General features: G+C 48.1%; 1 protein-coding gene across 1 annotated transcript in view; it reads right to left on the bottom strand.

Annotated features, from left to right (window-relative positions):
* Positions 1–14951, bottom strand: part of LOC119397585 (uncharacterized) — a 191153-nt gene extending 176202 nt beyond the window's left edge. The window contains exons 1-2 of the mRNA XM_037665010.2: positions 14917–14951; positions 10692–11014 (exon numbers count right to left, since the gene is read on the bottom strand). Of these exons, the coding sequence (XP_037520938.1) occupies positions 10692–11014; positions 14917–14951 (358 nt within the window). The remainder of the gene's footprint in view (positions 1–10691; positions 11015–14916) is intronic.
* Between the last annotated feature and the right edge of the window lie 254 nt (positions 14952–15205).

Here is a 15205-nt window from a genome sequence, read left to right as displayed (position 1 = left end):
GGAAACAGAATGTTTTCCTTGGTACTACAACAATATGCGCATGCAGAACTGAAAAAAAAATCACTGCTGGTAAAACACTGCAGTGACGATCACAGTTTAAAGGAGTCAAGTCTGTCACAGCCTGATATGCTTCCGCGAGGGTTTTGTGAATAAAACCGGAAGGCCTGTCATTCTGATCTGTTAACTTTTTTGTGTAGTTAATAAGAAGAATCCGGAGAAACTTCTCGGAAATAATATGAGCCAGCACTCTCGCGTGACTCTTGTCCACACCTTCCGGACAGTCCAGAAGTGGCGAATCTTCAAGGTATGGCTCAACAGTCAATTGCAGAGTCTCGAGGGTTTTCGTTCGAGGAAGATATTTGATTGCTTTCTCGAAGAACGTCACAATTGTGTCCAGCATTGATAGTAACTCCGGCTTTGGGTAGTGCAGATCATAGGCTTCTTGCTGACGGAGAAGATGATACAAAGGACTGCTCGTTTTGTTTGTCGTCACTAGCATGGCGCATGTTTCGCAACCGACATCAGTGATGAGTTTGGCAATGTAACCACCTACATACACCAAGCCTGAATAGGCAACAGAGTTCGGTGGTTTGCGAGGAGGTTCTCGCAGAGCTTCAAGTTCATCAATAACATCTTCCGGAATAGGCACCGCCGCTTCTTCAATGTTTTCGTCGCGAATGCCCATGTCTTTTGAAGGTAGCGCCTTTTCCTTGACAATGTGGGTCAAAGCAGCTGTGACGGCTCCCCTCTGTGACGTTGTAATATGCGTGGCCCACCAAAAATGCACTGCTGTGGCAGCTGGGGTTCTCTAACGTGCACCTAAATCTAAGCACACGCATTTTCGCCTCCATCGAATATGAGGTGGTCGGGTCTTAAAAAATATTGTTGTTGCTAGTAGCGCTGCGTGTGCGTCTTCTATTGCCGAGTGCCGAGAAAGGCAGACTGTCCCCACACGCACCTGTACTTCCTTCACCGCTTGCTGCAACCGAAAGAAGTAATTAGCACGAGAAATTGGCCGGGCATTGCTGGTTTTCAACACGAAGCGCATGCGGCGAAACGCGCTTTGGGCGGTTGGCTCGCGACGCCCTCACGCGGAGCGCGCCGTCGTGACTGTATAGAAAAAGTTCCATTGTACTCCCGGCGGCTGCTCAGGCCGTAAGGGAAGGAGCGAGCGCGCGCCTCTAGACCGGCCGTGTATAAACTTACGACCTGCTCATCGGCGCTCCCCCTACGGCGGCGCGCGGTCCTGAAAGCTTGCGGATAGGGACCGAAAGTGCCGCCAGGTGCCGCCAGCACTTACCCCCATAGCAGACGATGCGGCGGCTTCGTTTACATTGAGCGCACGCTGGTCTTGGGTTGCTGGCGCACTAGTGAGCGCGTAATTATCGTCTTTTTTCGAGTTTCTAGCGTCTAGACTGACTGATTCACAGAGTTTTACCGTCTCAAAGCAACACTCTGGCTATGCGAAGCACCGTAGGTGGAGGGCTCCTAAATAATGTTGACCACCTGACCCAAAATCTAAGCGCGCGAAGGCCTTTGCATTATGTATCCGTCTACGTGCGAGCAGCGGGAACGTGTAGGCAACAAAGAAATCAAACATAATATACAAAGAATGGCCTGCAGAATGCAGTCCTTATATTCCTGGCGTTATTTCGTGCAATGGTGCCCTACCTTATCGTTCTCTATAGCTGTATGTGCAAAAATAATTCGTCCAAGGGCTGATGGTGGGTTCATCTTAAAGCCGAGTTTCTGCAGGACTACGAAACACTGTATTCGACGCAAGCGGTCGCCCGAATATCAACTAGTATATCAGTTACACATATTTTTTTATCTACTCTCCTGTCTTCCTATATTTTAGTTTTACTCAGGGCTGGGCAGAGATTCACAGAAAAGTATTCCTAAATACAGATATCGAAATACATGTGCTGGGAGCCTCAAGCACAGGTTCTGAGATACATATGTGTTTTTGACATAACGGGATATTTCCGAAATGCTTTCGCAAAAAGACGAAAAAAAGTATACCGGGAATACAGATACAAGAATGCAAATACTAGAGTAGACATTTATTCTAGACATCAGATCTGTTTTGCTGAAAATGTTGGTGCGTTAATTGCACTTTAGAACAGCAGCTATACTCAAATAGGCTGTAATTTAGACAGCATCGGTTAAACCTCAACACAAAACTCGCGAAATGGCTTAGAACCCTAAGAAAAAAAAATTTGCGGTGCGACACCTGCCGCGAGAGACAGTATACTTTAATCGGCACTGGATGGCAATAACTGCTTCCGCAATTGTGCCGTTAGCGGCGTTGGACGGTTTATCAGATGGGCCATTCTGCACGCGTGGGGAACCCTTCGCCGCCCGCACTGTGTCACAGACCGGCGACGTGCCTTGTTGCTTGGATTAGGACAAAAAAAGTCTTCCTTTCCCCTTTTGAACACATTGAGTTCAGCTCCGACAAAAAAAAAAAAAAAGTAACGATATATATGGTACCCGTGTCCTGCACTGTATCGCGATATATATGATCGATACGTACATCGTAGAAGTATATTTCACTACTGAGATACAAATACCATTTTGCAAATCAATCTCGATACAGAGATACAGATACCCAAAAGTATCTCTAAAATACTATTGAAATACTCTTGCTGCCTAGCCCTGGTTTTGCTCCTATCATTTTTCGTTCCATGGCATGCGTGGTTGTTAACTTCTGTAGTATTCATTGTCACTCTCCAAGTTTCTTCATTGCATGTTAGAACTGGCAAACTCGAATAGTTAATGTACACTTTCCCATTCTGTGACAGTGGTAGTGTCAGCCATGGGTTAAGAATGCACCCATTCTCATTCTTTGGTATATCTGCTAGACATGAGTAGGCTCTCCGGTATACTTGACCTAGAGTACTCTTCTACAGATTCTCGTATCGAGTTGTCTGTCGCGAACACTCTTTCGCTGGACATGTAGTATTATTTTGTCTTCTGCATATTCATCTTCGACGCTACTTTAACGCGTTGTCAGTTTAGGTCTGCGATATATTTGTTTTGCAATTCGTCGCTATCATGCTGAAAGAGCGCTCGACACCCCGTTCTTCGATCAGAAATGACGGCTTTCGTAGTATCTCGTACAAATTTATACATAGGAAAATCGGGATGTCGCCTAATGATGCACCGGGAACTCTTCGTACATAGCTGGTACGAGTTAAAAAAGAAACCATAAACCTTTGAAAACGCAGCAGCGCACCATTGGGGGAATGTACTGCTACCTTTGCCTATAACGTTGCTTCTGATTGCGCAGTCACTACGAGGTTATCGCGTGTCACTGATGTCATGCAATAACTTCCGAATGTCGCAAAGGCGAGCGCCTACTATACGCGCCGAACAAGCAGACTCTGCGGAAGCAGCAACCGATAGCGAGGGCATAGTGGGGGTCAGTTGTGGCGCCGCGGCGTGCGGTGGCAGTTTGGAGAACTAAAAAAAACTGGCGACACGGGGAGCGGCGGCATGAGCAGGTCGGAAGTCTATAGAGGAGGTCGTGGTCTTGTCCTCCGAATTTGCACACCACACGCACTTCGCGGCAGTTGGGACTAACGACACGATCTGAGGACTAAAGCTGACTTTACTCCCCCTTCAGCCGGTTTTTTTCTTAGAGTGAAGGATGCGTGGAGCTGCCGCTTCGAGAAGTGCATGCAGGAAAACGCGTAAGAGAAAGCAAGAAAGAGAAAAAAAAAAAAACTTTAGGCGCCGGTGCTAACTGTTCTCGCGTACGAACCAACGAAACGAGAAGGTAGAGAGAGAGAGAGAGAGAGAACTTTATTAAAGGTCCTGAAGGGGCCTGGGCACCCCTTACGGGGGCCGGCCCCGTGGCTCCGCCCATGTGGGGACATGTAAAAGGACGACCGAAATATAGTCACATTTTTTTTAGGGAGGCGTCCGCCTTGGGAGTGTGCAGCGGTCACCCCTCGTTTAAATGCACTTCGTGTAGGAGCTTCTTGACGAAAGAAATATGTCTAAAATGCTTAGTATTAGTTATTATCATCATCACCATTAGTATTAGTAAAACTTGTTATTGGGCTAGCTGGTGCATGCTTACTGAAATACGAAAAAGACGCGTACCATCAAGGAAGGATTCAAGACAGAACAGAAAAGGGCATCATTAGTATTATTAAGCAAAGCTTCTATGAGTTGAAATTTCGGTGGCGGCGACGGCATAATTCGCGAAAAATCCGGCGCCGGCAAGTGTACAGAAATGCGGGTGTACTACACAAATAGGCCATCGAAGGTACGCAGGTCACCCACTCCCTAGAAAAAGGTAAATAAAATAAAAGCCTGGGTGACCGTGCGATCCGCATTGCGTCTGCTGTTTCCATAAGTGTCAGTTAACTGGGTCAGTGACCGGATAGAAAACAATTAAAATACAATAAAGTGAACAGCGTATAACAAAAAAGACAGCACAACACATGTACAGGGCGAGCATGCCACAACTGCCATATGACCTGTCACTCAATCGTGCTCCACTCAAAGCCGCCTGTGCTTGTGCACATGATCGGTTCTGTGTCGACATGTGTCCTTGAACCATTTCTCTTTCAAATGGTGTCATCATAACTAAAAGCGGACACACGTAATCATCCGCTTTGGTTAGCAGAGGAAACTCGTCCGAAGGGTCGGGTGGGGGGGGGGGGGGGGGGCGTTGCACTTCTTGCCACATACCTTAGCAGCACTCATCAGAGGCTTCATTTTATTCTATACACATGTAGGCTAATGCTGGAATGAAAATCGCACAAACTTCCTATAATTTAGATTACTACAATGGTTGCAGACTTATCTTATTTCATGTACGTCACTCCAAATGCACAGTTAGACAGAGCTGACCCCCCTCCTCCCCACACGCACACACACCTCCTCACGCCGTAGACGCAGGCTGTGTCGTCCCCTGCAGGATAATGGGAAACCTGCGCCTCTGTAGTTCCTACAGAAGCGAACAATGTTGCCAGTATATTGTGAATATATAGTCGATATACTGAATATGGTGGCCAGATTCACGTATAAATTTTAAAAATATTCTTACTATTTCTTTCGAATGTTTGCCGTGAGACTGACTATGCGCAACTGCTACACTGTAAATACTCGCAGAAACACGAACTTTATAAGAAGTTACAATTACCGGCTGCGTTACCTTCCATATACTGCTAGAATGTAGCATGTGTAAATATGGAGGAGGAAGAAGAAGGGGGAAGGAAAGGCGGGAAGGTCGACCAGAAGTACGTCCGGTTTGCTATCCTACGCAGGGGGAAGGGAACTAAGGGATGAAAAGATGGAAAGAAGTGAGCGTACAAAAAAAAAAATCACGTGACGTTAAACACGGCTGCGTTCCATGCACGTCGAAAATAAAAATGACTAGTTCGTTCGTATCTTGACAACTTGATAGTACCGGACGCAGGACCTCGAGTGTATGTACGTATCACGTCCACTGTGGATATTGCCAGTGAATGAGGCCTGCATTAATAAACTTCCAAGTTTAAATTGCACAATGCCAAAACTACATCCATCTCGTGGTTGGCGGAGGTTTTCAAACTATAAGACGACATTCGTGGGCTATAGTAGCGTTTTTTACTGGACGGTGTACGCAAACCTTTAGTTAAAGGGACACTAAAGGCAAATAACAATTTATGTCAGAGTGAAAGCTCAATGTATGACAACTTCTAAAACGGCAATATTATCAACAGCAGTGCCCTACTTACCGAGAAATTAAGCTAAATGTACCACATGATGAGCGCCACGAGTGGGACATTTTCAATGACGTATGAGAGTCCGCCTACAATAAATCACTAGTAATCAAACTAGCAGCAATAAAAAAGAACCTTCCGTGCATCAAAAAACGTAATAAAATGCTGTTTGTTCGTTTCCGTTTGATTCATGGAAAAAAGAACCTCTGTGGTGTTGCCACGGGGAACGGCGCGCGTGGTTCAAAGGTTCCGTTTTCGCCGAACTGCGCTTCGCCCGGCGCCCTGCTTCGCTCACGCGGTCGCGTCTCAGTGGTAGTTTCGGGATCGCGTACTACCGCGTGTGTTTTGCGCGCTCGTGAAAGTCGCTCTGACAGAAATTTCGACAAAATGTCGCATGCAAGACGCCGGCACTACGAGCCCTCAGCAGCACACCGCGTTCATCGGGGCTCAAGTCGCTGAATTTGCAGCCCAGCGTCGCGAGCCAATGTCTCGTTGTCAAGTTCTCCGTCCACACCCATTGCGGCGATTGCGGCAAGCTTCGATGGCTTCGATGGCCGTTGTTGCTGCTGTGGGTCCCGCTACTTTCGCTCTACTGCTACTAGTGTTGGCGGCCGCGCAGTAAAGGCGGGCAACGTTGGGCACGGCAGCAGTGACGTATGAAAGTCGGATTTCAGGCGGCTGATTTGAAGTGCGCTAACGCGATGCGGACCACTAAAACGTTATTTTATTTCAAAATAAGCACTTCCTTGGCATAAAAGTAGCACTACGAGGTTTCTGGACGGCTATTTCAACAATCAACATCGACTTAATATTTGCATAGTTAGATATTTCTCTGGCTTAATCTTTTTTTTATGATTATTTCGAGACCCTGCCTTAGGCATAGTTACTACGCGGTGTCACAAATACACAAACAAATTTGCTTCATTAAGGCTAAAGCCTTCTCATGCGAACGCGATCTTGAACGAAAAGCCGGAGAGTGATAAATGACGCAGAAAACATCACGTGACCGCGCGAGCTGCGCGTTCACTTCGTCCTTGCGGCGTTCACGTGACTAAAAAGAAGAAAAGGAAGAGCCGTTGGCATGGTATGAAGAGCACGGCGAAATAGCCGAATCGGATAGAACGATTTACTGGGAGAGATGACTAGAATAATGAAAAAATATTCTAGTACACTATAGTTCGTGGTCATAATCTAAAAGCAGGGCGTGAAAGAAGACGGGACATCATAATGAACCGGCACGCTCTCTTTTCGTTCTCTTTACAGATGAAGGTGTTTAAAGCTATCGGTAACTTGTGCTCCGTCGTGCAGAACTCCTCAGGTGGGTATGCAACGCAGGAATTGGGCAGGCCCCACTACCGTGTACAGCAGGTGCGAGTGTCAAACGGAAGCGAACACGTGAACAAGAGAGAGAGAAAGATATATCGAAAGAGATAGCCAATAGAGAGAAAGAGAGAAAAAAAGAGGAAAAATAGAGAGAAATGAAGGGAATAAAGACATAAAAAGATTAGAAGACATAAAAACATAGACAGAGAGAGAAAGCGATAAATAGAGGGAGAGAGAAATAAAGAGAAAGAAATACATGGAGTGAGAAAGAAAGTAATTTTTTGTTTGTGTGTTTATGGGGATGTGTGGGCCTACATTTTCTAAACTGTGCGGTACCAATACAGCCGCCTCTAATGCGTGTATACATTCGTATCTGGTAAAACAGCATAAATAACAAAAAATACTCGCATTCAAACAAATAGGGGCACTATTATTTACTACCGTGCGTTGTGAGCCTATAGAAAATAATAGCTGCTCCATTTTGAGGCATGTGGCGTATGTGAATTTTCGACGTGTACATACATTGCAGCGAGCAGCGCGCCCCTTTCCACCACGGCATGCATTGTGAACTGTCACGATCGCGCGCATGTGTGAGTCGAATTCGCACGTATATCGCATTTACGAGCTGCCCGGTTGAACGTACTTGAAATCGTAAATGGCACCACATGTAGTAAAGGTTATTATACGACATTTGTTTGTCGTCGACCACACCTTTCATAGTTACTTACACTCTGCCTCCGCGTAAACACGTTTGCTATGGAAAGCCAGAGGTGTATCAGACATTATTATTATAATAAAAAATCTGCTCCAGAATAGTCAGCCGAACGTTTTTCTCGTTTCTAAACAAGCTGAAATGCTAAGTGTGCATGGAGTTTGTCCTGCATAACGAAAGCTTAATTACGAGGCTGTGCTTGTATTCGATGCTTCGAACACGAATTCAATATTAACGATATACCTGCGACACTCCGGATTCATACTGACGGCCTCGGGTTCTTCAACGTGTACCTATAGGTACACAGTCGTTTATTGCATTTCTCCCCCACTGACCGAAATGCGGTCGTAGTGGCCGGGATTCGAACCCGCATCTTGCTGCGTAGCAGGTTTACGTTAGAAACCGAACTGTGCACATTGACCGAGGCATCGTTGTTGTGGTCAAAATGCGAGCGCACAGTTGCTCCACCCATAACCGACGCCTCTCTACCTGTCCATGTCTGGTAACAGCACGGCGGCTCAGAGGTTATGACATCCTGTTGTTGAATACCTAGGTCGCGGGTTCGATTCCCGACCGCGGCGGCAGCATTCTGAAGGAGTCGGTGCGCAAAAACGCGTGTGTGGAGTCTCTTGTGTCACCTCAAACAACCACGTAAGGAGTATTATTCGAAGGGCTCGTTTCTTTGTTAGACACAACCAATGTGAGCCCAACAGACAGCTAAGCCAAGGAAAACATAGGGGAGGGGACATTATATATTTGTTTTTTTAACGGTAGCGTAGTAATCATGACATAAATTTACATGAGTTAAAGTGGACGAAAAAACACCCTTTCCGTTGGCAAGCCCGAGGGCTGTGGGTTCGGGAACGCCGACGGAAAGGGCGTTTTTAGGGGCGAAGCTCCTCTTAGTGTAACCTTGTCACGTCTCCGTTGTCCGGCGTAACCACTTTTGCAAACTGCCCACTATACTTCGTCTTTGCAAACATCCCACTACGATCCATCCCCGAGTCCATTACTTCACCGACCATAAAGCCGTTTTAATGAAGGGGGAACGGAAGCCACCTTTGCAAACTGCCCACTACTTCGTCTTTGCAAACATCCCACTACGACCCATCACCGATCCATCACTTCATCGACCATAAAGCCGTTATTATGGGGGGACGGGGGGACGGAAGCCACGTTCACGGAAACCACTTACGATTAATAAAATCTCTTGTATAAATATATAAAGTGTTTGTCACGTCTTTGATGATGTACTGGGCTATCGCTTTGATTACTGCTGGGCGAAACCACTGAAGATTTCACGGTGTAACCATGATTGCTTCAGGAGCTTCGCCCAAGCTCTTGATCATTCACCCGTGGATATGCTGTGAACCTTTTCATTCACTCTAATTCATTTTAATTTGCCGTAATTACTACAATACAGTTAAAAAATACAAATAATGTCCCCTACACTTTACTCTGCTTAATTGTATGTTGGATCCATTTGGTTGTGTCTTTAGCAATCACGGAACCAGAGGGAGGTGGTGGTTCAGATTCTCTAATATTTTAACAGTTTTATACAAACATATACACGCACTTATACAAGCATACGCACGGACATGCATACAGTGGAGTCGTACGAGCCTCCTACCGAAATAAAATAGTGGCTGCACCCCCGCCACAGGCAATAAATATTAATGCGGAGCCTGTGGCGTCTCGCTAAGGCTCTTGAAGCTTCAAGATGTTTGACCACATGAAGTAATCAATGAATTTACCAAGCAACCGTCAACAAATCGACGCATTCCGTCGTCAATGTCACTGCCATTATTCTGCCAACCATCTTACTCTTTCTTAGTCTCGAATCACGGCTAAGGACAGGCATTTCCTAAATAAGTGTTGCCCTCCCTATGACGCGATGACGCATAGCTTCGCAACGTCTCGATGTCCAGCCTGCAGAACGCGAACCAACACACGCGAAGAGCTCGCGCCGCCAACACGCGCAGGCACATCAGCGACACCGCAGTAGACATGATCGGCGTCTTTCGACCCTGTTTCCATCTGCCTTTGTCCCGACTCCGGTACGAGTGTCACGCGCTCTAACAAGTGTGCCATCCGGATCCTCTCTACACGCATTCCGGCTGCACACGCCCACTGAAAAGCCTTATTTATCACCCGAGGAGTAACAGCCTATACGAAAGTAACACCAACAAACGAATCGTACCGCAGCTGCGGCACAGCGCAGCAACGGTTTCCCGGACATCGTCTGCGGCAAAAAGGCAAGTGTGAGGGAGCGACTGAGAAACGAAAATGCCTTACTGACAGCGCAAACCAACAAGCGCAGCTTGCTACGTATACACATATACACTATGCGAAAGTCTTGAGAGGAGTGCGCCAGCGTTACGGGAGGGTGCAAGGCCCGGAAAAAATTGTCTCGCGCCACATTTCCTGCGGAAATCGCCCCCCCCCCCCTCCTCCCCTCGATGTATAGCAGACACGCGGGTTACAAAAAAACGTGGACGGAAGTACGCGGTGTAGACACCAGATTGCGGCACGTACACGAACCGCAAGGTCAATCGTGTTGTTTCTCTAACCGGTTGTGATACACGGACAGTTAACGCACTCCTCACCATCTGGGACAGGACACACGCGGCACGAAGGCGCGGGGATCAGACCAGAACGGGCAGTCAACCTCCGCGGTTGTCATATGACTGACTTGTAGCATAGCACGGAAATAAACGAGGACAAAGATTAACAAACGGACATAGCGCTTGTGTCCGCTTGTTAATTCATCTTTGTTTTGTTTCCGCGCTATGTGACAAGCCCGTTTACGATGAACCGACAAGCCCATGTCGGTACCCTTGTCATATGACGCTTCATTCAAATCGTCAACCGTCACAGGTAGGATCGCTTACGTAAGACACGTGGGATGGTGCCGGGGTCGCAAGTAAGACACGTACCTTTCGCCGCGAGCTGCTGCCTCGAGTAGCACCTGACTTCGGCCCTAATGCTGGCCGCACTGAGGATGGAACAGTCGGTGGCGCAGGCGTCACTGTCGGCGCTGAAACGGCGCGTGGGCCTCTGCTTGTGGAGGCCCACGTTGATTTCGTCCAGCAGTTCGTCCACGATCGACTGCGCTCGCGACAGGGGCGGTTTGCGCGTCCGAAGCAGGAGGACGACGATTCGCCGTCGCACATCCTGGCGTCGTCGTTGCCTGCCTGGCACGAACAGCCGGCGAGGAACGCTGGCGCGGTCGACGCATCGAGCCGCGCGGCTCGCTCGACTTCAAGACGTCGTCGTCGTCCGTAACCGCGCGGCACGTACCACACAGACACTGCGCGGTTTCCTGCACTCACCGCACGGGCACAAGCGAGGGAGACTCGGGCCTGCCGCCACAACAGCAGTAACAGCAGCGGCAGCAGGTGTTTCGATAGCGGGCGTTCGCGCGCGCGGCTCCGGAAGGAAGGAACAAGGGGGCCCTCAACGGCAGGCAGCGCCGCGGCGTCGCAGCCGCTCGCGCTCTCACGTGTTTTAACCGCGCGCGCTCGTCTGTCCCCGGCTGCCCTCTCTTGCGTACGTTGTTCGCAGGCTGGCTGTCCAGACCTCTTGTTAAGGCTGTCGGCCCGAACAGCGTGGCTCAGCGAATAGGGCGGCGCGCATGTGTACTATACTCGCCACGTGTGGCGAGGCTCGGGCTGCGAGTGCGTGCGTGTGTGCATATACACTTTCAATTACGCTATGAGCGCAAACCGGCGCGTGCGAATATATCTCCGGCGTAGAAGCGCCCTGTGGCGAGCAAATTACACGTCGTTCAAGAGCCGCCGTGGCGCGAGTGCGTGTAGATAAACGAAAGGCGCCTGCGTGGCCGCGCCTGCCTCAGAGTAGTAGCCAGGAGGGTTCACCCCAGCACCTTAGAAATCTTTACATTTTGTATCTGCCAACACACACGAAGATATATAAAGAGGTGACCACCCCCCCCCCCCCCCCCCCCCCCCCCCCGAAAGGCATTTATGGCTACGCTCCTGGTGCTCGTGAGGATCCGCAACATATCGCCAGCCGAAGCTGCCGTTGGTGCCCCCATCTTCACTCCTTCGCCATCCTTCGTGGAAATGTTCGCGTGAGGGCCATATGTAGTCATCGTTATAGATCAAAGCCCGCTTTAGAAGGTTCTGTTGATCGGTATAAAGATGAAAAACCATCATAGCTGGTGCATCTGAGAGATGGATGATTAAAACTGGTGGAGGGGGAAAAAGGTCAGTAGCCTGCAATACAAAGTTTGGAAGTGCGCTGTGCACATCTTCGGATCATTCCTTTTCGTTTCCGCAGCTTTAGCTGTAATCTATATATGCATACGATTCCTTGACCATAATTTTACTTTATTTTGTTAAATAATAATTGTTGGGGTTTGACGTCCCAAAACCACGATATGATTATGAGGGACGCCGTAGTGGAGGGCTCCGGAAATTTCGACCACCTGGGTCGACTTAAATCTATGTACACGGGCCTCGAGCATTTTCGCCTGCATCGAAAATGCGGCCGGGATTCGATCCCGCGCGACCTTCGGGTCAGCAGTCGAGCACCATAACCACTAGAACACAGTGGCAGGTTTTATTTTAAATGCGAAGCATTTCTTAGCGAACTTCTGCGACTTTGAGCGTATCTATCTATCTATCTATCTATCTATCTATCTATCTATCTATCTATCTATCTATCTATCTATCTATCTATCTATCTATCTATCTATCTATCTAGCCGCCTACGACTTTGTGCGCTCCTGGTCGCTTGGTTAATCGAATGTACACCAAAGTTGGTATGGCGTAACATGACTGTATGACGAACATAAATGACAAGTCATAACATGAAAATCATGACACGCATGTCTTGTACAGCATGATTTACATACCACGCTCATGGTGCGCTGGCGGCCGTTTCGCTAGCTTGATATACACCAAAATTGGTATCTTGCGACGTGACTGTGTGACGAGCATAAACAACACGAGTTAACATGAAAGATCATGACACGCATGTCATGTACAGCATGACTTACGTGCCACGCTCATGGGGCGCTGGCGGCCGTTTCGCTAGCTTGATCTACCCCGAAATTGGTATTGCGCGTCATGACTGTGTGACGAACATAAAAACGCGATTAGCATGAAAATCATCACACGCATGTCATGTACAGCATGACTTACGTGCCACGGTCATGAGGCGCTGGCGGCCGTTTCGCTAGCTTGAGCTACACCGAAATCGGTATTGCGCGACGTGACTGTGTGACGAACATAAATAACACGAGTTAACACGAAAATCATGACACGCATGTCATGTACAGCATGACTTACGTGCCACGCTCATGGGGCGCTGGCGGCCGTTTCGCTAGCTTGATATACATCAAAATTGGTATCTTGCGACGTGACTGTGTAACGAACATAAATAACACGAGTTAACATGAAAATCATGACACGCATGTCATGTACAGCATGACTTACGTGCCACGCTCATGGGGCGCTGGCGGCCGTTTCGCTAGCTTGATCTACCCCGAAATTAGTGTTGCGCGACGTGACTGTGTGACGAACATAAAAACGCGATTAGCATGAAAATCATGACACGCATGTCATGTACAGCATGACTTACGTGCCACGGTCATGAGGCGCTGGCGGTCGTTTCGCTAGCTTGAGCTACACCGAAATTGGTATTGCGCGACGTGACTGTGTGACGAACATAAATAACACGAGTTAACACGAAAATCATGACACGCATGTCATGTACAGCATGACTTACGTGCCACGCTCATGGGGCGCTGGCGGCCGTTTCGCTAGCTTGATATACATCAAAATTGGTATCTTGCGACGTGACTGTGTAACGAACATAAATAACACGAGTTAACATGAAAATCATGACACGCATGTCATGTACAGCATGACTTACGTGCCACGCTCATGGGGCGCTGGCGGCCGTTTCGCTAGCTTGATCTACCCGAAATTGGTATTGCGCGACGTGACTGTGTGACGAACATAAAAACACGAGTTAACATGAAAATCATGACACGCATGTCATGTACAGCATGACTTACGTGCCACACTCATGGGGCGCTGGCGGCCGTTTCGCTAGCTTGATATACATCAAAATTGGTATCTTGCGACGTGACTGTGTAACGAACATAAATAACACGAGTTAACATGAAAATCATGACACGCATGTCATGTACAGCATGACTTACGTGCCACGCTCATGGGGCGCTGGCGGCCGTTTCGCTAGCTTGATCTACCCCGAAATTAGTGTTGCGCGACGTGACTGTGTGACGAACATAAATAACACGAGTTAACACGAAAATCATGACACGCATGTCATGTACAGCATGACTTACGTGTCACGCTCATGGAGCGCTGGCGGCCGTTTCGCTAGCTTGATCTACCCCGAAATTGGTATTGCGCGACGTGACTGTGTGACGAACATAAATAACACGAACAGGAAAATCATGACACGCATGTCATGTACAGCATGACACGTGCCACGCTCATGGTGCGCTGGCGGCCGTTTCGCTAGCTCGATATACACCGAAATTGTTATCTTGCGACGTGACTGTGTGACGAACATAAATAACACGAGTTAACATGAAAGTCATGACACACATGTCATGTACAGCATGACTTCCGTGCCAGGCTCATGGTGCGCTGGCGGCCGTTTCGCTAGCTTGATCTACCCCGAAGTTGGTATTGCGCGACGTTACTGTGTGACGAACATACATAATGGGAGTTAACATGAAAACCATGACACGCATTTTGCTAAACGACATACAAGACGATGTATGCAGCTCTTTGCTGGCTGCTTGGCATTACATCGATTCCCACAATGCGTGGGATCTGCCGGCTTTTGTTAAGGTAGATAATCATTGGAATGAGATTGAATGAAGACAGTCTTGCTGTTGTAACAGCGGATAGTCAACATCGCCATCATTTAATATGAGTAAACACGGTATCTGGTAAAGAACAAGCGGAATCATCAGCATCACAGAAAGCAGGCGTGATATTTTCAAGAACAACAATACATACCGATCAGAATTTGGTATAAAGAAGAAACCGGAGCTTTCAGTTACGGGGGAGGAAGTGCGCTCTTTCCCTAAAACCACTTTCATTTCGCTCTTTATGCTTTTGCACCGAACGTTCGGCTTCCGTGCGCAACACACACGCAATGATGAAGTACGCGTTGTCGTACGCATCCATGAACGATTACGTGATGATGGCGATCATTATTAGCATCCCTACTGAATGAGCGCGGCGATCAGTTAACTGTTCGTTAAAATCCCAGCTGTCCGTCCTGGGTGGAGCCACCGACTTAATGGGGACCCCTAGGCCTCCCCCCCCCCCCCCAATAATTTTCCTCAGGACTACTACTCGCTGTCATCTGTTTCTAAATGCGAAACATTTATTGGCGAACCAAAAACACTTCGACCGTTTCTGCTTAGCCGCGTATACGT

This window comes from Rhipicephalus sanguineus, chromosome 6, assembly GCF_013339695.2.
Source record: "Rhipicephalus sanguineus isolate Rsan-2018 chromosome 6, BIME_Rsan_1.4, whole genome shotgun sequence".
Taxonomy (NCBI): Eukaryota; Metazoa; Arthropoda; class Arachnida; order Ixodida; family Ixodidae; genus Rhipicephalus; species Rhipicephalus sanguineus.
This window is presented reverse-complemented; position numbering and strand designations above follow the sequence as displayed.